This window comes from Ostrea edulis, chromosome 4 (assembly GCF_947568905.1).
Source record: "Ostrea edulis chromosome 4, xbOstEdul1.1, whole genome shotgun sequence".
NCBI lineage: Eukaryota > Metazoa > Mollusca > Bivalvia > Ostreida > Ostreidae > Ostrea > Ostrea edulis.
In genome coordinates, this window is record NC_079167.1 from 35,772,045 (window position 1) to 35,798,311 (window position 26,267).

The following is a 26,267-nucleotide window of genomic DNA, read 5'->3' on the forward strand; positions in this document are numbered from 1 at the left end:
TTTATAAAATAAATATCCATTAACTATTATATAGAATCCCAAATATTCTACCTTTGTAAAATAAATATCCATTAACTATTATATAGAATCCCAAATATTCTACCTTTGTAAAATAAACATGCTACTCTGAAACCGTAGAAACCGGCGCTGTACGTGTAGGTTTCAGACATGTATTGTAGTCGTGCGCATTTTCTTTGACGGCCTTCGGACAGTCCGGGCTGAGTTCGGTAAGTGTCGAATGCGTGGAAATGTTGTTAGTTTTTTAATGAAGTTATTAATTGAAATCAAATAATTCTGGTTAAAACAGGTGAAATGATGTTTAACATATCGTACAGCTTCATAAATATGTACATACGATAATTTAACAGTGTTTTTACAAGGTGGACAAAATTAGTCGGAATTCGGACCATACAGCTTTAACTTTGTCAGCTCAACCTTAGGCGCCTGGAGCATTATTTCCATGAATTCCAGAAGTCATGCGACTGCCATGTGTAGTTTCGTTCGACCTCCGTTGTATAAACTATTTCATAAAAATGTTGTTTATAAACTTCTTAAAAATATTAGTCCTATGGTCACAAAATTAATAGTTTTCCTTAACCGACCTTCATTTTGAATAAATACTACCCTCTAAATAGTACTCAAGGTTTTAGATGGGCTCATAAGACACTGCCAGGGCCGTAAATTACATGGAGGCGGAGGAGGCAGCTGCCTCCTCCAACTTTTGAGCCAAAAAAAATATTAAAATTTAAAGTTCATTAGAATTTATGTTGTTTCCAATAACTAAGAACATGATACCTCCCTTAAAAAGCATTCCATATCTTTCTTTTAGAATGAGTTAGTCAAGTAACATCTTAGAAGGCCCTAGAATCAAGGATTTTGCACGAAACGTGTTCAGTGTGCACAAAATGTGCTCAGCGTCTGGGGGCCTGGGCGGCCCCCAGACCCCCGCCTAATTTCCTGCCTCCTCCAAATTGAAGGTTAATTTACGGCCCTGACTGCCCAGGTCGCCACGGCCTTACGAATAAAGCACACAACAGCCGAGACAAACATAAAGTGGAGGAATATCAATCTGATACACACAGTATAATATTCCATGACCAAAATAATTTTTTTAAACCCCCCAAAGCATACGCCCCTAAAAAGATACGAAGACGGGATCATTGTGTCAATTACTAGTATATGTTCATGTGCAGTATGCGACCTGAAAAGGAGCAACCTCAAAACGTATATACATGCATATCATCTAGAATTGTAAATGGAGGACGTTTGCTTTACTGAATTAACCACAGCCACCACACCGCACCAGAAACACACGCGATCCTCCGGAGATTTCACCGTATCTCACAGAGCGAACAACCGGGATCCCTGTAGTACAAACGATACAATCAGTGGTATATTAATCCGACTTTGGCTACACACCCTTTGGTACCAGCTACCCAGATTGTATCGACGTCCATGCTGATAGACAGTGCACTTATAGCAGTATCTGCAGCTGAAAACACTTGTAAGAGAAGTCCATTCTTGTCGAGAATTTGGACGTCAACTCCAAGGCGACTAATCGCGATGATGTGGGAATATTGATCGCAACAAACATCCCACGGAGACATGGAAGAGTACTGAAACTTTAGAATCCCAGCCGAGGAGAGGACACACAGACGACTGTGTTGGTCGTGCATTTTGTCGATCACACATATGTCGGTGTTGGCGTTCTCTGTCACTTTTCTTGGAATGGTAAATAACCTAGACCCGATGCTTTGAACAATGCGCCCACTGATAGAAAGTCTAAATACTCGGGTTTTGGACTGACCGTTTACCGCGCTATCTTCCAAACACGCTAGGTATTGACCCTCTCTGGTCATGCAGACGGACGTAGGTTTTAGAGGACTTGTGTTGATAACTTTTGAGAACTTTCCATCTCTGGAGAGTTTAAAAATTACCTTCCCAACGAAATCCACACACAAGAGACATCCGTCCTGTGATCTGGCAAAAGTACACGAAGCCACTACACCGAAGTCTTTCGTATTTACAATATTTCCTTCATGATCCAGAGCAAAATTCTCGGTGGAACCTCGAGGGTGAAGCCAGATGCGATTTCCGAGTGAACATATAGAGCTTATATCATCCTGTATTTTGGTGTATGAAAGTACTCTCCTCTCTTTGATGACAATTTTTGGAATATAATCGGAAGTGGAGCGACCTCGTCTTCTCGCGAGATTGACACTACCAAACATCCTCTCTATCACGTCGTCCTCTACGTCTCCTGTCTGAAAGGAGGAAACACTTCTGTATGATTCAACGTCCAGATCGTTAGCTTGTTTGATGTACTTCTCTAGCTGACCATTCGCCGTGATCACGTCAGAATCGCTTCCTCTTTGTGATATTTTTTCGCATTCTTTGGAGAGTCCGGACATATTCCGGAAGTCCTCACGAAGTTCCTTCTCGGCCTCTATATAAGAATGAAAACTTTGTTCCACGGCCTCTTTGAGTTTTGTCTCTATTTTCCTAACGCTTGATAAGATGGCCGTGCTTTGCTTTTCGATATTTCGCAGCGTTTCAGTTTTCTTCTTTTGATTTTCTTTAGAGATGTATTCAACATCTTGCAGGGTGGTGTTCATTTTGGGAAGTGTCTTCTCATGGATCTGCTTCAAGTTCTTGGAGAAAGAGGCGCGTTTCTCGTCTGAAATGTCTCTGATTTTGCACCAATCGTGAGACTTGTGCTTCTTGAGGACACAGTCAGTGCATACCAATATATCACAAGTTCGACAGTACAAATTCAAGATTTCTAGAACATGATCAGAACACATTCCAGAGAGATTATCAACAGAGGGTTTTGTCGACCTCGCTGTCAGTTTGGAATCAGACGTGTGCAGACGTTTGCGGGACATTCTGTAACCTTGTTACATACAGGTCAAAAGCTAAACGTCCACCATGTTTTCACATAAATGGCGAAGTCTCCCTTTCCGTTTGATATGATCTAGGTAACATAGACAATACACGGCCCAGGAAACGCCGCGTTGACTTCATTGTATCTATTGTAAAGACGTTGCAAAAATGAACACAGATTAAAGAATTTAGTCGAAGACATTTAATCAGCCTTTCTATAAATTTTTTGGTGTATAAGTTTCTTTAAAGACTACTACATGCACATAGACCTAGATGAAACGAACAACTCAATTCTAGAAATTCTTGGTTTACAATTTTCAAAGAAAAAAATGTACCATATGAATATAACGAGGAACATCTATCGGAGTCCAGGGAGCGGATAATGGGATGCTTACAGATTTATGTTTGGCTGTATCTGTGGTCAGGGTATCGCTACACCTACCTTACCACCTGTATGCTTTGTGTGGGTTTCATCAGTTGATACCAATGTCTTCCCTCGCAGTCCTGTACATGTACGAGGTCTTTAAATACCAGATTCTTCTTGTATTCGCTGTGACCTCGTGGTTTATGGTATGAACAAACTTAAATCTGAATGCACACGTATGAATTTTACAAACTGCAACCTTTAGGTTCTTCAGAACATTTTCACAGACTTTCCCCACTCACATGCACGCATCATAGTTTTCATCGGGGTTGGGGGGGGGGGGGGGGGTGGGGGGTGGGGGGTGTTAGCAGGGGGATAAGTTGGAGATTGACGGCTCAGAAATATGGAGCTCCACGTTAATATAAACTCAAATATTTGAAGATATCTTTGATTATATGAAGATGTTATCAATTCAGTTATTGCGCATAATAATTGAATTGATGCGCGCGTCAAATCAATTATTGCTCTCATTGATATTGAATTGATTTAATTATTGCGCGCAATAATTGAATTAACGTGCCCATCAATTAAATCGACGAGAGAAATAATCCATTAAAAACCTTAATCCTCCTTACTCAAAAATGATTTTATTTTCAATAAGTTGGTCCTTGAGAAAAAGTATCGAAAAGTTTATAAATGAGACAGAAAAAATTAAAAGTGCAGTTAAGCTTTCAGGGAAAAACCCCAAAAGAAAACAAAAAACCAGACCCCCCCCCCCCCCCAAAAATAAAAAATAAACAAAAATAAAATAACCCAAGATGATAGAATACTTTAGAACTGTTCTGTAATCAGATGTTTTTTAAAGTCGGGATCGGCTGCTTCATTTCTCCAACCGGAAACACGTACCCTACGATAACACACTTAACAAGCTTAGAAGTGGAAAGTTTGCTGTTGGTTTGAACATACGAAGGTATACTTTGTATGCGTTTAATAGTTTTGATATATACCTTTTGTGGTACTTTTAGAGAAAATTAACAATCATCAAATCTAAAGACTTATGATACTAGGTGCATTCTCCATTAAAGTGTAAAATTCCATTTTGAAAATAATGAAAAATAAAGTTTTGGTTACAGCTTTCTTTCATAATATTTTCAAAAAATGAATATCTTGAGATCATTTCGGTATGAATGGGAAATTTTTACTGCTACTCTTTGCCGAAATAAGTTATGTCAAATAACCAAGTCCAGACAATAAAAACAAGAGAAATGTGATGGGGGTAGGGTTTTAATCTGTCCAGACATTCAATATCTATTGAGGCCAATGGAAAAGTTTTAAAATTTTCAAGTATGCGTATAAACATAAATTTGCTTACATATGCATGTCAATACCTAAGCATTATATTTCACCTGAAAATACAAATATCAAATACGAAGAGAAAATTGGCAAGCTATTTTTTCTCGATGCATCATATTCCAATTACGATAGTTCAAAATAAGTGACCTCCAGAAACCTAAAATGTATTTCAAATCATGACGTAGATAATACACTGTCAATATAACATTTGAATGGGAAAGATATTTGGCCACTAACTTCTCAAATACCCATTATATATAAGTGTGTAACAGTAACGTATCTGTTTCAGAAGGATATAAATAAAAGGAAGGAGATCTTGTGTACTTTAAATTCAAACTATGCATTATTTCTTACAGAAATTGATGAGCAAAGTTTGAATTTGCTTTTATTTTCTTTTTTCCACTCATTTATTTCGATATCAAATGTAGTGTACACTGTATATTGATTCTAAAAAGTAATCTACTTATTTGAACGATATCTCCCATCTAACGTTAAATAAATGACAGAAGATGTACAAAAATTGAAATGAGAGTTTATTTACAAATGTACATATGTTCAATCGTGAATAATAACATGAACCTGAACACAAATAAAAATTAACGAACAAAGAGGAGAAAAGTCAGTATCGCATCAATTATGAATATTATGTTTTTCTGTCTGTATTTTTACAGTACATTTTGGGTTTATTTTTCCCCGATGAGCTATCAGTTTCTGCTCCGTCAAAAGTTGAGCAGGAACCCTACTTTCCCTGCCCCTTTTCTTTTCATTCTCAAGAAATGATGGATCATATTAAACTTCTTTCTTTCCTGGTACGCCTTCTGGATTTCTGCCTGTGTTTTTCCCATTTCTTACTATTCTGAAAAGTTCGAGTGAATCATTCAATTTCAAGCGTACTTTTCTCTCTATGCTTTAGAAATGAATAGTAATTATTAAAAACAACAAATAATGTTGAGGAATTAACCAAGTGTTTGATAATAATAGCACTAAATCCAACGAGAAACTAAATTTAAATATCTAAACAGATACGTTACCACTACGAACAGATATGATACCATCAATAATAAATGCTTGCAATGTACCAAATGAGTCTACCATCTTAATTCTATATAACAATATTCATGATAAAGATAAAAAAGCAAATTTGTCATATTCATTGCTTTTACAAAGATGAATTTTCAGAAAATTCTTGAAAAAAAAATCTATATTTACCATCTGCTGAGTTACAAAGTTTTAAAATCATGTTTACATCATCATTTGTTGAACCGGATACAGCATACTGTAACTAAGTTAAAGTTCAGAATGAAAACGAACTCTAAATATCCGTATTACAGCCATGAAAAGAACGATGGTAACGTATCTGTTTGTAACATATCTGTTGATTAATCATGTTTTCCTTTGAAAAATCATTCATTATTCATCATATAGAATAGAGTCAGTGTAAAATACATATACCTGCGTAATCAAACAACTTCATGTACATGTAATCAATTTTGTGGTACCCTTCTTCTGAAGCTGGATAGGCGGTAACGTATCTGTTGCAAAACGCGCGTCCAAATGCCGATTTTTAGTCTTTAATCTGGATTATTTATCATATCCCTTTTTCATGATGCCAAAAGTTTAAGCTTATTCGTATACCTAATAAATATGCTATTTACATTGATATGAAAAATTGAAAAGAATGCCATCAGATTTTTTTTATAGAGGTTTAAAAATCGGTAACGTATCTGTTCGCAATCCAACGGACACCAGTTTCAGAACATTTTTTTCGTTAAAATATAATTTCTTTGAAAAATTCAAAGTTACTTGCTAGACATTAGTTTTGTTACCTTCAAATAACAACAAGAATGGACCCGAAAGTATAAAACTTCTCAAAATTACCCCAATTGTAATAATTATCAATGTGAAACGGACACGGTGATTTTGCTTATTTTTCACATCTTATGAGTGCAGTACCCGGAGCAATGCATAATTAGGTTACTAGAATCATATTAGGATTTTGATACATACTGAATACATGTGTAAAATATACGATTTCATCAGCTAAAGCATTAAATGTATTTTTGAAGGCCGCGGACACATAAAATATGCAATTTAACACTTTAATGGAGAATGCACCACTAGGCGAACAGAAAACGGTTTTTCAGGACCGGGGTACTTCTTTCATTTTGTATACAAATATGACTTGTTTTATGATATTCGTCCTGGTGATATTTGAAACAAGGATGATACAGGTTTTATTTTCAAATTTGTTGTTGTTGCAGAATAAAAGCGCTATATGGCAGCTATATTAGTTTTACTTGAGTAAGGTTTAACCGCAGGAACCGGTAATTTTGACTAAATTAATAATAATACTAATAGGCCTAGTAGTGGTTTGTATTATTATTGGGTGGTATAGTATAGACCCCTACTATTAATATGTATATACGGTATGACCGTTTGACTGAGCGAAGCATCCCAAGTGATATTTTTGAAAATCCCCCATTATGAATATCACTTGGTGTGTGGGATACGCCATTGACCATTTCATGTAAAGTAGACTTTAAATAAAATTTACTTTACATGAAATGGTCATTGGCGTATCCCAAGTGATATTCATAATAGGGCATTTTTGAGTTCTTCCATGTCAGTATTTATAATTCTGCTTTTAGTCACCATTACGTCGTACTTTTTTTAGGCAGGGTCATTTGAGTATCACACTTTGACTTGAACTAATTTTGACTAAAACCCTATCAGTGTAATGTACTATTGAACTCTCAGAACTGAAAAAAGTAACTGTTGTTTGATTTTGGTGAGTGAATTTCTCTTTAGTCTAATGAACAGTCCAGATACAGGGGCTCGAATGGCCAATTAAGATGGTTAGAAGTCATACGTATGGTTTTTATAGAATTTTTTTATTTCTATGTCAAACTCTGACAGGTAAGGCACAGCTGTAGCACACACGTTGTAAAATGAGTCCAATACATGTATTTTAATTTTGCACTAGCATCATTATTTTGCAACAAAACTTCATAAAACATATACAATTCTGGTTCCAAATACCGCATAGATGATGAATAAGATAAAATCATTCTTATAAACAACATATTATACAAAATAAAGCTAAAGTTCTTTAATTAGCATCAGCGGTTTTTCAACAAACATGAGCATAATTAGTAGTTGTTACACGATTGTCTTGTTGAATATTGCAGACTACAAGATGATTTCTGACGTACAACTGGCTATCTTTGCTAATGCTCTAGGAGTGACGTTATTTCTGCTGGTCGTTCTGTATCATTATGTGTCGGTCAACAACATCAAGAAGCACGATTAAAAATCATCAGGTTTGTTTTTGTTTTGTTGATGTAGCTAATTGCAAGATGAGATATATACATATGTGTATGCTATTAATAACAATGTAAATTTTGTCTTCCTTCTTTTTCCAGATGCATATCCACTTTGATATACAGATGTTTCTAGTAACTGTGTGAATGGGCTGGTGTTTTGTGTAAATGTCATCATTTGTTAATTAAATCATTTGTAGTTAACATTCCTTCCTTGTTTTCTATATCTGGGCAGACCTTTTAAATACATGTAGTTGCAAATTTTAAATTTTATTTTGTGAAGTTTGACCTTGACCTGGGAGTTTAACCTACTTTTAAAACAAGAGGCCCACAGGCCTTATTGGTCACCGGAGTACTAGTGAAAAGTATCACTACTCCCAAGGGCTATGAAATCCAGGGGAAAAAAATCTGTTCTGAATATCTAAGCTAAATTCTGGTGTTCTGCAACAGTATAAAACATGTGTTCTTAAAACTTCAATACCCTCAAAAGTGTATAACTGATGAAAGGCTTTACACAATATGTGTATTAACATTAAAAGACATAACTAATTTGGACCCATCCTAGAGTCAAAACCCTGGGTTGTGAAATTCACCATTTTTATTCCCCCTAGATCGAAGAGGGGGGGGGGGGGGGGCATATTTTTGTTGTCCTATCTGTCATTCTGTAATCATGTCTGAAACATTAACCTTGCTAATAACTTTTGAACAGTAAGTGATAGAGCTTTGATATTTCACAAGAGTATCCCTTGTGACAAGACCTTTCTGTGGGTACCAACATTTTTGGACCTTGACCTTGGAGTTTTACCTACTGTTTGAAAATTTTAACCTTGCTTATAACTTTTGTTCAGTAAGTGATAGAGCTTTGATATTTCACATAAGTATTCCTTGTGACAAGACCTTTCCGTTGGTACTAAACCTTTTGACCTTGACATTTGACCTATTTTTAATTTTTTTTTTTTCATTGGTCATAACTTCTAATTGGTAAATATTAGAGCTTTCGTATTGTACATGAGCATTTCTTGTGACAAGATCTTTCTACTGGTACCAAGATATTTGTCCTTGTGACCTTGGCCATCTTCAGAATTGGCCATTATCAGGGGCATTTGTGTTTCACAAACATCTTGTTTGTACATCCTTTTCTGCTATTCCAAAGTATGCATTTAGATTTTATACAGTATCAGCAAACTTGAATAAGTCCATCAAATCGTTATTATAATTTTGAAACCAAACTCTTACCTGTAGGATCATGGAATTAACAATTTTGGTAAAGGACTACCTGCTCCTTCTAAATATCCATTTATTTAAATGTTTTACACATAAACACTTTATACTGAGTTTGGCCCCACTCTGAGGTTAGAACCCCTATCCCGGGGATCATGAAATTTACAATTTTGGTTGAGGCAATCCTGCTCTACATCGCTATGCATTTAGTTTTTCTTACACATGCGGTTGTAGAGAAGATCTTAAAAATTAGTTAATTTTTGGTAGTTTTTGTCCTGCCCCTATAGGGCCCCAGGAATCCTGAAACTTACAATTTATATCCCCCTTGTCCCAAAGATGCTTCATACCAAATTTGAAAAGAATTGGAATAGTAGTTATCAAGAAGCTAAAAAAGTTCTATTATATTATGAGTCCTTCCTGTTCTACATCACTGCATTTAGATTTTTCCCCCACATGTAGACTTGTAAAGAAGATTGTTTGAAATTAGTAAATTTTTGCACCTTCCTTGGGCCCAAGGAGTCCTGAAAATTACAATTATGTCCCCCTTGTCCCAAAGATGCCTCATACCAAATTTGAAAAGAATTGGAATAGTAGTTATCAAGAAGTTAAAAATTTCTATTGTTTACACATTTAATAACTGACCATTTTTGGCCCCATCTTGATCATAAATTTATAAGTGAATAAAGTTCAATCTCAAATTAAGTGCAAGATATCTAGATTTTATTTTCAGATTCATAACGGATAACAAAGCACTTTATTAATTTCATCATACCATAAGTCAAATTATATTTGAACAACAATTCTGATGACATAGAACATGCTCTTTTACATCACTTATGTCTGGACACAATTTCAGAGTTTTGTACAGAGTGTAACACTGAACACAGAGTTGTATCTGTTAGACAAGGACTGGAAATGCAAGTAGAGCAACATGTCTGAAATGATCACTACCCGGTACATTCTCAGTTTTTCTAGTGGCAGACTTCGATGTGATCATGCAATGGAAACATTGGCAGCTGTGAAGTATTTCTGTAGAAAGCTTTGAGCCCGTTCATCTAGACCCCTTCCTATCAAGGGTGCAATCTGCAAGAAATGTGAACGTTGTTTCTTAAGCTAGTCATCGCCATCTCATCAAATATTTTTGAGAAAATATTTTTAAAAATACTAGTTTGCTGGATTGTTATAACCTAGACATATTTAAAAAAAAAAAAAAATGCTTATTAGGGCCCAGTATTGAAAATGTGACAGCCCTAGTGAACACATTGTCGGTTTGTCTGTCCATCAACACTTTTGTTCTGACATGATAACTCAAACAGTTTTCACTGTAACTTTTTCATATATTGTGCAGATATGTTTTAATATACGAGAAAGACGTCTATAAATATGGGCGTCATATCACTCTGTAGGTATGTATATTTATCATGAGATAATAACTCAAAACAGTCTTCATTTTATACAGAAGGAGAAGACTGTAAGAGAGAGACCCGTATTAGAGTCGTGCACCGCGTAGGAATCATCACATTATCCGGCGGTTCATCAGCACTATTGTTGTGATACAGTATCTCGAATAGTTGACCATTAATGAAAAACACCCACATTTCTTGGGACTCATGAGGTCAAGGTCACAACTGACTCCAGTCAGTTTTTCAGTTCGCTACTGATGTTATACAAACCTTTCCAGGACTTGTTGCAGAAAGCTTAGCTAGTTGTTTAGCAAGGTAAACTTTGGCATCAGGTACTAATTTTGCAAAAGGGTCGATTTCTTTTTTCCCAGCAAATGCCAACTGGGAGTACACTGTTTGATAGCCTACAATGATCAATAAAAATTTTCATTCCTACGGCTACTCTGTGAAAGAACAGTGTAAAATCAATAAAATTCTTAAAATTTGGAGTTACAGAATTCCTATATCTACAAAGCCATTACGATTCATGACTTGAGACCTTATTAAAAAAGATTGGTATTGACAACGGTATCATGGTCCTGTGTATTTTTCTTATGCTTTCTGTTTAGGAAATCTTGGCACATCAAGTGGGTGGAGCTTCTTTTTGCTGTACATTAACTTCCAATGTCAACAAGTTGATTTTTGTTGATACAAGAGGCCCACAGACCTTAACGGTCACCCGAGTACCATAGCCCTTACATGGACCTGTCAGAGTGTCTCGTATCTGCATTTAAGCCTCATTCTGGAGTCTTTTATTGTGTGCACAGCTTCATGATCATTCTAAATATGCATACAACTCCCATTCAATTACAAAAGAAGGATAAATGAAGTTTGAAGTATTTAAATCAGCCCTTATTCTTCACCCCTCCCCTCCCCGGATGAATTATATCTGTAAAGTTGTACCTTCTCCTTTAAATGTGTATTCATTAAAGATCAGATGAACTAAAGCAAATTTATGTAGACAGCAACAACACGCTTACAGTTTATTCCTATAAACCTACGATGCACAAAGTGGCTTTTCTAAATCAGAACACATATTCCCTACAATATGGCCAAGTCATACATATGTGGGAGAAGAGATTATAAAAGATTTCAGATATCTCACTATATGGCTATATTGGCCCTGCCCTAGGCCAGAGACCATGGTTTTCACAATTTAGGTAGAGATCTTCATGGAAATCATAAACATGCACTTAGTTTTTCTCATGCAAGTCCAAGAGTAAAGAGTTTTCTAAGATTTAATACATTTACACTTGAAAGCCATACTGGCCCCACCCCAGGGCCTAGATCCTTAACCTAGGGGTAATGATTTTCATAATATATGTAGAGAGCTTCAAGGATATCTTTGTTTTTCCTCACACATGTCCAAGAGTAAAGAAGATTTTTGAAAATTTGGCATTTTGGGGGCAGTTTTGGTCCCACCCATGAGGCCCTGTGGGAGCTAAAATCATAAATTTCACAATTTACATTCCTCTTATACTGAAGAACCTTCACACCAAAAAAAGTATAACAACTGACCCTGTCGTTTTCAAGAAGTTAAAAATGTAAAATTGTAAACACTCAATGACAAATGAAGACCAACAACAATAGGTCACTTGAGTCACTCAGGGTGACCTAACAAGTCATTTGAATTACATTTCATCTCATGAAATCATGGATACTGAAGAGGAAGGGGACTTGTTTCGTTGCAAACTCATCACCGCCCTCTTCGGTATCCATGACACAATAAAATGTACTTTAACTGTATCTTGATACCTGAGAACAGGACTGAAACTTCACTGCAGTTAATCATTTGATGTTCATGAGACTGAAAGTCATTACAGTTACCTGGAGTGTCTTCAATTTCAATAAAATGTTCATCATCTGGAGTCGATTCATCCTTTGGTAGCTCAAAAAGACTGACAACAGCTTCGAGGAGTTTACACCTGCACAAAAAAATATTTTCCTCACACTACATCCAGAATTGATTGGGAACAAGAGGCCCACAGGCCTTATCGGTCACCTGAGTATTAGTTAAAAAGTATCACTAGCCCCAAGGGCTATGAAATCTAGAAAAAATTCCAGTTCTGCATATCTAAGCTAAATTCTAATATTCAACAACAGTATAAAAGTTAAAATGTGTTCTTAAAACTGAAATGCCCCGAAAGTGCCTACACTGATGAAAGACTTTACATAATATATGTAACACTTTAAACATAAAATGACTAATTTGGACCAGTCCTAGAGACTGGGATTGTCAAATTCACAATTTGGTACATTCTTTTCTGCTTATACATAAATATGCATTTAGTTTTTATACTGTATCAGCACACTTAAAGCAGATTTTCCAATGATAAAGACAATAATCACTATAATAATTTTGGTCCTGCTCTGGAATCAAAATCTTTACCCCTAGGATATGAAATTTCCAATTTTGGTAGAGGACTACCTACTCCTTCTCGGTGTCTATTTACCAGTAGTTGCAGTTGAGTATCAACTGCCTTAAAAAAGATGTTTTTTTTATTAAAATGTTTGGTCCGGCCCTGGAGTCAGAGCCTCTATCCTTGGGATCATACTTTGTGCCAAGTATAGACATCTAATGACAAAAAATACAAATTTTTTTTACCAGTGACCTTGAGTTTGGCCTGATGACCTTGGTTCAGAATAATGACACGACATTTGGCCTTAATCAACCTTTATGCTACATGAATGTATGGGCTTCAAACATCTCTCTATTGCAAACTCAAGGCCTAGTACTAGATATGGTGATTACTACATATCCTCCTAAACTTTGTTGGGGTGAACTGTACAGCAACTTTTAAGTTAAAACTAGAGTGTTCCAAGGAATACGAGTGTTGCTTGCTAAGGCACTAATCACTGCGGATAAATAGATTCTTTTATTTCTAAAGCAGGTGTTTCACAGGGCTCACAAACTACATACTACAGTAAAACTCTGATATAGCGAATTTCTGGGAACCCTCTATAAAACTTCGCTATAAGCGTAATTCGCTATACGTTTATAGCGAATTCATAATTCAAATATAACGAATTCGTTATATAACTGATTTGTTCTACATGTATATCAATTGTAGAAGAAAGCTGCAATCGATATACTTACGCTTGTATCGTCTTTAAATGAAGTGAAGCCTATATATTTTCAAGAAGAAATATTTTTACAGGGGATGCTTACTCCTCCTAGGCACCTGATCCCACCTCTGGTGTGTCCAGGGGTCCGTGTTTGCCCAACTATCTATTTTGTATTGCTTGTAGGAGTTATGAAATTGATCAGTGTTCGTTATCTTCACCTTGCATTTTTATACAAGAAATATACACATTGATTTATATATGATAATTTATCTTGATGGATTATTAAGTCATGCAAGAACATATTGAAAGACAAATGTCAACAAACTGTTGCGCAATACATACATGTATAGTCTATTGCAATTGTCATTTACTTGTTGCTTTACACAAATAAAGGAGTGTACAATAAAATAAATGGAATCAAACTTCAAATTTAATTAACGAGAATTCTAAACAATACCGACAATATATTTCCTAAACGTATGTGTAAGTATTGTTTAGCGTTAACAACCTTTTTGGAAAAAATACAAACAGAAATTTTGTAATAAGTGTGGATCCTTTATGTCAATGGAAAACGATTGTTAAAAATCACAAAGAGTTTAAAATGAAAAAAATAAATTCGTTATAAAAGGTGATTTTTACGTTCATTTTTAATTCAAGGGGAATAGGAATTTACTTCGTTATTTCCGTAACTTCGCTATATCCGTGTTCGTTATAGACGCAGATTTTTATATAGAATATATAAAGAATTTGCCGGGGAAATCGTTTTCACTTCGCTATAGCCGTAATTTCGCTATATCCGTGTTCGCTATATTCGAGTTTTACTGTAGTGCATTATCACATGATTGCATAATTCTGAGTTTCCTAAATGACTGATATCCAACAAACTTAAAAAAAAAAAAAGAATGTTATGTTCACCTCTACATGATGCCATCAAGATGAATTTTAAATTATCTGACCAAAATTTCATTAGGAATTTCCAAATTATTTCTTTTGTGTAAATTTACTTTTTCATCAGGTTCAAACTTTTCACATACATGTATAATAATATACATCCATTTATTCAGAAAAATGTGCTCATTTGAGTATTCAAATCTGATTCAGCGCACTTGCTAAGCAAACACACTATTCATTATGCCAACACAGAGTTCTTCTCTATTCATAGATAAATTATGTCACCAACAAATAAATGCATAACTGCTACAGAGAAAACTTGTCCAGATATTTGATTTAAAAGAAAAGAGATGAGTCATCAAATTTTTCATGGTTATGCTTCAGCAGAATAATAAACTAATCAATATCACATTTGAAATATCTGCATCACTCAACATTGAAAGTGCATTCGAAGTGATCACCCTTTGTTCCATTGAAACATAAATATTGATCTAGTTTTTGAAAAAATATGGACTGTCAGCAAAATAATAAGAATAGTACTGTGATTTTCATGTACTATGCTGAAATAGTAAGGATTTGACCCATGGTGCACTTGCCTCAAACCCTGACTACTATTTCAGCATAGTACATACAAATCATAACACTGTTATATAAATAGCAGATGAGGAGATTTAAAATTTCAAGATGTTCAATTTCTTTATGAAGACCTTACATTGAAAATTGAGAGAAGTGAAATGGACAAACCATGACCAACATCAATAACCTGACATTTTCTAAAAAATTGAAGAAATCAAAGTCCTTGCCACATGCGGTTTCAATACTCTACAAACGCTCTGTAAAATAAGGTCCTAATTTGAACGCAGGGGAAGGATTTAAACGGACATATCATGTACCCTTCATATACATGTAACATTAAATTTCAAATAAAGTTGCAAACTCCTGCAAGAGGGGTCGAAACGCATCAAAATTGCAACATGATCTAAAGAAACCCACAAAGAAGTTTCACGGCAAGATAGCTTAATATTTGACAGAAAGAAGAAAATAGAAACGGAAAATCCTGAAGGGATGTACAGACATTGCTATATCATGATATATCCTATCTAAAGATGGGTGCATAATAACTAAAGCCACAATTCACTCGAAGCAGGTGTTCTTGAAAGGCAACCAATTAAAAAAAACAACCTGTAATAGCAAATAAGGTTTACAAGTACATGTATGTCATTATTAATTACTGTGACAGATTTTTGTAATCATTCCTTTACATATTGTTCTCTGCATTGAGAAGTACAGTATGAACAAGCGTAAAATCACATCCAGATCTGTTTGTATGCTGAATGCTACCCACCAGAAAGCCTCGTAGCTGTGCAGCATGGCTGGTGCCTCGGTCAGTATGTTGGTCACCCCTACAGCACAGATCTTCTGCTCCACATCTCCCGAGATTTTCTGCATGTCCTGAAGATAGAGTCTTTCCAGCACCATTCCAAACATCCTATCCAATGAGATTGAATGATTGATTGTATCTTACTTAATGTCTCACTCGAGAATTTTTCACTCATATAGAGACGTCACCAAGACCGGTGAAGGGCTTCAAATTTAGGCCTATGCTCGGCGCTGATGGCCATTGAGCAGTGAGGGTTCTTTAGTGTGCCACACCTACTGTGACACGGGTCATCCGTTTTTAAAGGGACTGGTTCACGTTTTTCAAAAGAAATATTTTTCATTTTTAATGTTAAAAATTAGCAAGAGGTACTGTGAGCAATGCTCACTAAGAATACCCCCCGCTTACCCCAATCTCCCAAAGGGTGTTGGTAATAGGTATAAACTACCTCTTTTCTGAGTGTAAAAAACAAATGGCATGACAAACCGAACCATATTGCTACTTCGATGTCCAGTGCACGTGACCTTTGACCTTTTGACCCCAAAATCGATAGGGAACATCTTCATCCCATGGGTAGTCCATATGTATGATATGGTGACTGTAGGTGGAAAGGATAACGCTTTAGAGCACGGAAACCATATTGCTACTTCGATGTCCAGTGCGCTTGACCTCTGACCTCAAAATCGATAGGGAACATCTTCATCCCATGGGTAGTCCACATGTATGATATGGTGACTGTAGGTGGAAAGGATAACGCTTTAGAGCCCGGAAACCATATTGCTACTTCGATGTTCAGTGCGCATGGCCTTTGACCTTTTGACCCCAAAATCAATAGGGAACATCTTCATCCCATGGGTAGTCCATATGTATGATATGGTGACTGTAGGTGGAAAGGATAACGCTTTAGAGCCCGGAAACCATATTGCTACTTCGATGTCCAGTGCGTTTGACCTTTGACCCCAAAATTGATAGGGAACATCTTCATTCCATGGGTAGTCCATATATATGATATGATGACGGTAGGTGGAAAGGATAATGCTTTAGAGCCCAGAAACCATTACGTCTACAGATGGACGGACGGACAGACAGACGGACAACCCGATTCCAGTATACCCCCCCACAACTTGTTGCGGGGGGTATAAAAATATAGCTCATTTAATGTTGACAACCAAAATTTGGACCGTCTGAATGCAAGCATAAGAGCAATACTTTAGCTTTGATTCTGTGTTATGTAAACAAAGACTCGAGTCTTTTTATGTAAACAAACAAACCTGTGAAACGTTAATTTTGTAATTCAAAACATCTTCATTTTGTACAATCACAAATTTTAACTTTTAAATGACACATTTTACCTATAAAAGTATACTTGAAATGTGATATATATATAATAAACTTGGACCAATATCCATTTATTTTGAAAACATCGTAAACAATAACACACCTTGATCTTTGTTTTCAAAACAAATAATATACTCTCTATAATGAGCCTCTGTCATGATGAATAACCTTAATTTTTTTGTGAAACCTTCTAAACATATTAGACTATAGATTTTGATCATTTAAAGTAAAAAACAAAATTTGGGGGGAAATCGTGAATCAGTCCCTTTAAGGTCATATCCGAGGACCTGTGACATTCACATCTGATGCTGAGCGTTTGGCAATGGAAATCAGACTTTTTAATGAGATGGTTGATTACAATAGTTAAGGTAGTGATTGCATGGGTCATTGAAAATTAATGAATCTATGAATTTTTTTTATTTTTACATATTTTGTAGTTGACAGTATCTGTAACTCATTATGAAAGTATCATATATGGTTTTCACGGAAATTGTGACGCTACGGTTGTCATAGTAACCCCTCTTGTTGACTTTCCGTAATAAATGGTACAGGTATTTGAGGTGATGTTTAAAACAGATACAAAAGGGATAAGGGATACAAATTTTATATCAAATTGAAGTTAAAGCCTTAAATGATATATAATTTGTATTAATATGTCTATTTATTTTCATATGAAGCAGAAGCAGGGCTGCTTATGAGCAATTTCGCAATTTTTAGAAGGAAATTATTCACCAAGGCAGACATAATTTCACCCCCTGAGGAATAAATGACCAATTAATTTTTTTTATTTTTAGATATGTTTTAACATATGTTAGGAGGAATTTTTCCTGAAAGTATCAATATGGGTTTTCAGGTTTACTATGGCGCTATGATCGCTATAGTTACCCACTCCCCCTCCTTACATAAATGCTGCAGGTGATAATTACAATAGATATGCATCTTACATGCATTTATTTCAACTCATATTAAAACTATGAAAATGTTTTGATGTTTATTATTGAATTTATTCTACATAGAATGATAGTACTGTTGCTTTGGAGATGTTTTTATTACTTTCTATTTGAAATTACTTGTATATTCATGCTCTGTAAGCGTATGTTAAAAACGCGGGAAATATAACACAGCCGATGTAAGCTGTGCATTGTGACGTCGTATTACCTGCAACGTTTTTTTTCCTCTCTTTTCAAACCAAGCGATTATCAAAAACAACAAAACTTTCATTATTTTTTTAAATTATAAGAAATAACTGAACTAATTGAGAAAAACATAATAACAGCAAGTGTTGTTTTCGAAATTCACACTTTTTGATTTCTTTTAACATCCACATTACATAGTAGATTTCCTCGATTCCCCGACTCGGAGGCTCTTAGCTGATGATCTCAAAGTGGAGGATGGGAATATTTGTAGCAAAATATTTAAAAGGTTTTAAATCTATGTATAGTGTACTTAGGAAAGATATGATTAAAATTATTGATATTTTTTGCTCAAAATGACGCGTTTACATAACCCGTGCGTGATTCCTTGGCCTAACAGTTTCCTATGGATATTACATCCAGCATTTTAGATTTATGTGCACAAACACCATATTCATGTTATGAAATTTATAGCATTATATATCATAATTTTAATAGGCCTAGTGGTTTGTGAATTAAATTTACGTTTTGTAAGACTGAAAATTAACCGGGGAGCAGGGAGGGGGGGGGGTATATGAATCATGGAGACGTAAACTATGACTATTATTTATAAGATAGGCCTAATTCAATAATTAAAACACAAGGGATTTTTCATTTGTATTTTATTTTACTTGTATATTTCTAAACATATTTTCACTTTATCCTGTGTCTGGTTATATCTGACAAGTCTTTGTTTCGATTGTCTCTCATTATTACTGATGCTTAGCGTTTGACGTATTCCGGAATCGGAAACGAAAATAGTCTCTTTTTAGATAATACATGAATTAAACCACGTGATGCCATGCAATCACTACCTTAAATACACTGATCATTAAGAATACATGTATATTAACATGCAACCTCATATGCTGAATGCAGAAAAAGGATCTTTTGACTAGTACCGTACCTTGGCTGAATTCCATCAATCAACTCTATCAACCTACTAGCTCCAATAATGGTAGCAAACAGTGAGAAGAACACCAGTAGACCTACAAACAAATGACAACACCTATATGAAATTACTGCAATAAACTGCATTGTTCGGTTATAGCTCCACTTGTTTCTAAAGTAGTTCCATTTAACGCACACACACACCCTACATTAAATCCAAATCACCAAGTTTAATATGATCATTGTATGAAATTTTACTACAAAATCTTGATAGTTGTTGAAGTTCAAACTTTGTGTGAAAATGACAGTTTGATCTGTAGAAGTTCACGGTTGTCTGTCGGTAAACCGGGTGTTTGATCTGTAGAAGGTCACGGTTGTCTGTCAGTAGAAATTCACGGTTGTCTGTCAGTAAAGTGGGTGTTTGATCAGTAGAAATTCACGCTTGTCTGTCAGTAAACTGGGTGTTTGATCAGTACCAGTTCACGGTTGTCTGTCAGTAGAAGTTCACGCTTGTCTGTCAGTAAACTGGGTGTTTGATCAGTAGAAGTTCATGGTTGTCTGTCAGTAGAAGTTCATGGTTGTCTGTCAGTAAACTGGGTGTTTGATCTGTAGAAGGTTACGGTTATCTGTCAGTAAACTGGGTGTTTGATCAGTAGAAGTTCACGCTTGTCTGTCAGTAAACTGGGTGTTTGATCAGTAGAAGTTCACGCTTGTCTGTCAGTAAAGTGGGTGTTTGATCAGTAGAAGTTCACGCTTGTCTGTCAGTAGAAGTTCACGGTTGTCTGTCAGTAAAGTGGGTGTTTGATCAGTAGAAGTTCACGGTTGTCTGTCAGTAAACTGGGTGTTTGATCAGTAGAAGTTCATGGTTGTCTGTCAGTAAACTGGGTGTTTGATCTGTAGAAGGTCATGGTTGTCTGTCAGTAGAAGTTCACAGTTGTCTGTCAGTAAACTGGGTGTTTGATCAGTAGAAGTTCACGGTTGTCTGTCAGTAAACTGGGTGTTTGATCAGTAGAAGTTCACGGTTGTCTGTCAGTAGAAGTTCACGGTTGTCTGTCAGTAAACTGGGTGCTTCAAAGTGAAAACCGAGTGTTATGTGTATACAGTTGATGAATTCCACGACTTAGTGAAAGTCTTACTTTTGATATACTTGGTTGTTTTAGAGATGGACAATCTCTGTATGTTATAACTTAGTCTTACTTTTGATATATTTGGTTGTTTTAGAGCTGGACAATCTCTGTATGTTGTAACTTAGTGTTATGTGTATACAGTAGATGAATTCCACGACTTAGTGAAAGTCTTACTTTTGATATATTTGGTTGTTTTGGAGCTGGACAATCTCTGGAACAAAAGGATAAAGATTTGCTTGTGGTACCCATCTATCATCTCTCTGAAACATACAGCAACAAAATTCAGAGATACACATAATATCATACTACATATTAAACAACTAAGAGTGCGTTCGAAGTCGCCGTTACCGTTGTTCTCGTGCTCCGTTTTTCGAGTCGTGAACGACGAGAACATGGACATGAACATGTTCTTTGACCACACCACCTACAGAGGTGGTACGAGTTCTTGCACCTCGAACCCTTTCTCAGGTTGTGTACTTGGCATTCAGGATCGACAGGATATTTGTACTCGTGCGAAGAACGGCGGTCTCGAACACACTCTAAAAGTCTATTTAATTTATATAAAATCATACAAAGAACTAAAAGCCTATTCAATCCATGCTCAGTACCATTGTATAACTTATTCTACTCTCATCATTTGAAATTCATTTTCATATATGGTTGGATTTCGACCCCAACAAAATTCTTTAACTTCAAAGAAAATATCATACTGTGTTGGACATCCCCCCCCCCTCCCAATAAATTCTTTGCACCCTGGTTTAAACTTGCAGTGCAAGGCATTGAACCTTAATAGGGTGCAGGTTTGAAATCTGCTGTCTTCCTTCAAATCAGATAGTATAAAATCAAGACCCTAAGCCACAACAGGAATGGCAAGCAATTAAACCCTCTATCTGTGTGGGATAACTGTACACGTGTACAGTAGACAAGCACCGGAAGTCAGTGCTGCTACAGTATCCGTGAAATGTCCTTGAAGTGAAGTAAAGCAATAACAACAACTTAAAAGTGTTCTACACAAACCCACTATGCTTCCCCATATAAATAAATCGCATGCTGCTAGTCATGAGACCTATATGCATATTTGTTGAAGATACAAACAGAATTTTGAGCATTAATCACATCAAACACCAGCATTATTGGTACAGATAAATGGCACCATTTCCGATGCCAACCACTATAGATTTTCCCCATTATTGAAGCTTAAAAATACCCAGTAACAAACTACCCAGTCGGCTAGTAATTCACTTTGTATGCAAAGTTGTGCGAGCTAATTAATTTCTTCACTTCCTTTTAAATAAAAACTAAAGGTCAATAAAATGACGCTCGTTTGCAAAATTGTAAACAGTGAATACGTAAGGGTTTATTCATTAAAATATAGTTTATTCAGTGTTCATTTTATAGCAAATGCCATTTTTTGACATGAAAGAAAGTTCCCAATTTGTTATACTTTGATGCTGTTTTCCCAATGGAATGGGTGTTGGTACCATTCCTATACAGTAGACAAAAAAAACCCCCAAAACATCGCTGAACACACAAATTGACTGAAAACACAAACCTCCAAGACAGAAGTTAATATCTACACATCAACATATCTGTAGAGATAAGACAGAAGTTAATATCTACACATCAATATATCTGTAGAGGTGAGACAGAAGTTAATATCTACACGTCAATATATCTGTAGAGGTAAGACAGAAATTTTAAATATCTACACATCAATATATCTGTAGAGGTATAAGACAGAAGTTAATATCAACACATCAATATATCTGTAGAGGTAAGACAGAAATTAATATCTACATGTCAATATATCTGTAGAGGTGAGATTGGTACCTGGGCATATGCTCCAAAAGGGAGTTCAATAAATAAAATCCTTCATGATCATTGGTCTTGGAAGCTATCAATTTCTGGAATATCCCCAACAATCCATTCTGAAAAAGAATCATAAAAAAGTATATCAAGGTAAGTGATGAAAGTATTATTGATAGATTAAAAACAATACTCCACGACTGCCTGTTTGCTTGAGATGGGGTACAAACATTTGTTCCCGACATTGATACAGTTACATGTACTTACAATTTTGTCCGTTTCTATTTGCTTGGCACCTTTTTCTATGTATGCCTGTAGAAGTCGAACCAGTGGGGGGATATTCCCAGGCCTTTCCCACAAGGCAGGGGCCATTAAGTGGGGAAACAGGGCCATGTATGTGTCAGCCACTTTACCCTTAGGGTGGTTGTCAATCAAAAGAGACAGGATTTGAAAGACGTAAGGTAAGAACTCTGAAAAAATTATACATATGGACTTCAATGGTTTGATTGACTAAAAATTGAAATATCATCCTGGTGTAAATTGAGTCAGAACTTCAAGTAAACAAAGACTTTGATCCTTACAGATAACAATGAAGTTGAAAGAATCTTTAGATGCAGCCATAGAGAACATTTTTAAAAATTAGTAACTCTATGGTAGTTTTTCACCCTCCTAAGGCCCCAGGATGCAGTAGTCCGAAATTTACAATTTACCCCCCCCCCCCCCCCCCCCCCCCCCGTCCCAAAGATGCTCCATACCAAATTTGAAAAGAATTAAAACGGTAGTTTACCAAGAAGTTAGAAGTGTGCAATTGTTAACACACCACAAACAACAATGAACACCGACCAAAAAATTATGACTACATGGATCTTTAACTACTGATTGATTTTAATTTTTCAAGACCCCCCCCCCAAGCTTTTACCTTGTACATCTTGCTGTAGAATAAATGTGAATGGTTCAAACAGGACTTGTTCAAACTGGACAATTGCCTCTGGTCTGTATTTACAGGTTGTTCTGATCCCCACACACATGGACTCGAACAGGTAGTGATTAAAATGTGGCTTGCTGGGATTCTGAAAGGAATCAGAATTTTTTTTTCTAGTCCAGTCCACAAATGATTTCAAAATCATCACATAAAAGTTTGTTTTTATAGTTATCTGTGGAAAAAAATCTCTCCAAAATTTAATGAAAGTTTCCTCATAATTGGCAGTATTTATAACCTTTTCTTCCTGACCATACCTTGCTGACTTGACCAAGTTTTTCTGTGAGGAATTTCAGAAGTTGTCCCATCAGAGGTAACAAATGCTCTTGCAATGTGGACATGCTTCTCATTACAGCTGCAATACAATTTTGATCAGGTAAAATCAAGGACAGTGATAATCTCTCTGATTAAAATCATGATTAAAATCAGATCCTATCATCCGCTCTACACTAGTGTAGCGATCTAGGCGAGCAATCTTTCCGATTCAATCTGATTAAAATCATGATTAAAATCAGAACCTATGATCTGCTCTACATTAGTGTAGCGATTTAGGTGAGCGGATCATAGGATCCGATTTTAATCAGATTGTCTCTGATTCAAACTTAAAGAATATTAAATACAGTGAAAGCAGGACCTTTTGATTTTGTTTTGTTTTGTAAGCAGATAAAACAATGCTGGTACATCTATAATGAATAGTTAATCAAAACAAGGCCTGCTGGGTAATTAAAATTCAGAAATACCCTGTTTGATGTTACCTTTCATGATGTATTCGTTCTCTGATGACCCTGGATGGTTCATTGCCCCTATTAGACTGTTCATGAGATCACCAACACAACCCTGAATTTGTTCATGTGTGACACTGAAAAATAAATTCTTAATCTGTATCCTATAGTATCACCTAAACATTGCATAACCAAACAAAACTTATTTACCAAATACTGCACCAGTACTATCATCTGAGAATTCAAATTACATGTAACAGGGATGTGACTGAATTCCTCAGAAATCAGAAGAAAATGGGTCAAAAAGGGAGGAAAACACCTCACCCTTCTTGGAAAAATATAATTTTCTGTCACTTTTGATCAAATCCAAAGAGTTTCAGTTTTTTCGAAAATTGAGCAAATCAGAGGATTTCCTCTGAAAAGAGGAAAAATCACCGCCATGAATTGTAAGTGCAATTCTAGCTGACGTACCATTTGGTCCAATCACAGATCAGAATTATTATTATCATGATGTGTCAATACTATAATATTTACTACTTATATTTTGGCATTAATCCGAAGTTAATGCACTCATAATTGTGCACAAAATACTTATATAAATATCATTAGCACACATGCTAGTGCACATAATGGTGGTGCACATTTGAAATTCACAAGAAACGAAGGCACATAAGAACAAACACAATCAAAACTTCATGCATTTCTCTCCGACTTCACTTACATCGGACCACTGCCATCTGGCTTTCTAACCATGAAGATTCTCTCTACGGTGTGGGCGGCATAAGAATGGACAACGATACTGGGGACCTTCAGGAGCTGAACCAGATTAGGGACACTGGCTACCAAGGCATCAGCAGGCAGCTGGTCAAAAGATTCAAATAGAGGTCATTTCTGGTGACTAGGGATACATTTTGATATTTTCCCTCACATTAATCAATTCAAAGCTGGACTTCAAAGTGCTTGCAATATAGCTTGCTTCAATTTCAGAGTTTGCACTTTTTCCTGCTCCAGACAAGTTTGACAGTTCACTGCTCCAAAGGTATGAATACATGTACATGCAACAGTAATAATTAAAAGAGTCTTATATCTTGCAGCTGATAAATGACAATTCTGAATGTTCTGATTTAAAAAAAAAAAACAACTAATTCCCACTGCTGACTTTTTGAAATCACATGCAACATTGTAAACAACTTACCTGATTCCTAAATATCATTAAGTATTTGATGGCATCTGCTTTTAATATGGGAGTAGCAGTGACTGAAATGAAAATGATTCATGATTTTTTTTTTAAAGATAACATGCAGTACCCCATACTTCTATTGTCTATATATCCATCATAGAGAAAATACATACTTAAGTAAATACACAAAAAGTATATCGTATTTATTCAATTTTCAATAAAGCAATGGGATCAAATAATGCTGAATAGACATTTTACCGTCAGAATTCTGAATGTCAGGGAGAATATGTGCTTGGTAGAAATCTGTAATGTTGACAAGGGTACTCGTTTGTGTAATGCCATGCTGTAAAGGAAAAAAAAAAATCTTTTCATTTTAGAGAGAAGAAAGATTGAGAGAAAAGATAAAACAGAGAGAAGAGAGAGAGAGGCTACGACCTTCATTGTTTGAGCTTTTGCTGCTAATGACGTCACTAAGTACACGGCGACATCTTTAGCTTTCCAGTTTTGAGTGGGATTAGCAGCATACTCCTGAAAACCAAAGTTGTACATTTTTAACAAGCTGATAAATAAAAATAGGTTAATAGATTAAATCAGCATAAAACAATTTGAAGGTCCTTGTAGCTACAGTTTTATATCTTTCTTATTAACAACACAATTCTGATTTTGAAAGTGGATAAAAAATTGTCAATAGTGAGTCCTGAGTATCTTTAAATACCTGAAGGAGACCCTGAACATACTGAGTATCTTTAAATACCTGAAGGAGACCCTAAACATACTGAGTATCTTTAAATACCTGAAGGAGACCCTGAACATACTGAGAGAAGTTCTGGATGACCGGTCCCTCAAACGATTTACATAGGGCCTGGACAAGGTCACAAGCAGCTCTTCTTCTGGTGTCCACATCTACAATAAACATCAAACGAAAGGTTAAAGGTCACATACTTGGAAGTATTTATGCTAGGGTAAAACTTGAGATTTTTTTGGTATACCTAACTGTTTTAAAGGGTTGGGGGGGTTTAAGGGGCTTTTGGGAGTAGAGATCCTATTCAGTATCGTAACAATACATTGGCTCAGTGGTGCACCATATTAAGCATGCACTAGAAACTCACACCTTCCATATAGTCACAAAATAGT

At 35.8% G+C, this 26,267-nt stretch overlaps 2 protein-coding genes and 1 long non-coding RNA gene across 3 annotated transcripts in view; 1 reads left to right on the plus strand and 2 right to left on the minus strand.

The window, feature by feature from the left end:
* Positions 1 to 1,385: 1,385 nt before the first annotated feature.
* On the minus strand, positions 1,386 to 2,885 carry LOC125668977 (uncharacterized). Its single transcript, XM_048903421.2, has one exon. It carries the CDS (start codon positions 2,883 to 2,885, stop codon positions 1,386 to 1,388), a length of 1,500 nt encoding a protein of 499 aa, XP_048759378.2.
* A 1,208-nt stretch (positions 2,886 to 4,093) lies between these two features.
* On the plus strand, positions 4,094 to 8,124 carry LOC130054087 (uncharacterized). The gene is made up of 3 exons (XR_008802355.1): positions 4,094 to 4,217; positions 7,789 to 7,920; positions 8,023 to 8,124. It is a non-coding gene; the product is annotated as an uncharacterized LOC130054087 (long non-coding RNA).
* A 1,715-nt stretch (positions 8,125 to 9,839) lies between these two features.
* LOC125670274 (exportin-2-like) overlaps positions 9,840 to 26,267 on the minus strand; it is a 28,282-nt gene continuing 11,854 nt past the window's right edge. The window contains exons 12-27 of the mRNA XM_048905358.2: positions 25,927 to 26,036; positions 25,569 to 25,661; positions 25,392 to 25,476; positions 25,149 to 25,210; positions 24,675 to 24,814; positions 23,987 to 24,090; positions 23,489 to 23,586; positions 23,172 to 23,322; positions 22,520 to 22,722; positions 22,277 to 22,374; positions 20,621 to 20,706; positions 19,336 to 19,417; positions 15,886 to 16,029; positions 12,411 to 12,508; positions 10,815 to 10,948; positions 9,840 to 10,224 (exon numbers count right to left, since the gene is read on the minus strand). Coding sequence (XP_048761315.2) covers positions 10,135 to 10,224; positions 10,815 to 10,948; positions 12,411 to 12,508; positions 15,886 to 16,029; positions 19,336 to 19,417; positions 20,621 to 20,706; positions 22,277 to 22,374; positions 22,520 to 22,722; positions 23,172 to 23,322; positions 23,489 to 23,586; positions 23,987 to 24,090; positions 24,675 to 24,814; positions 25,149 to 25,210; positions 25,392 to 25,476; positions 25,569 to 25,661; positions 25,927 to 26,036 — 1,778 coding nt within the window. The 3' untranslated portion in view covers positions 9,840 to 10,134. The remainder of the gene's footprint in view (positions 10,225 to 10,814; positions 10,949 to 12,410; positions 12,509 to 15,885; positions 16,030 to 19,335; positions 19,418 to 20,620; positions 20,707 to 22,276; positions 22,375 to 22,519; positions 22,723 to 23,171; positions 23,323 to 23,488; positions 23,587 to 23,986; positions 24,091 to 24,674; positions 24,815 to 25,148; positions 25,211 to 25,391; positions 25,477 to 25,568; positions 25,662 to 25,926; positions 26,037 to 26,267) is intronic.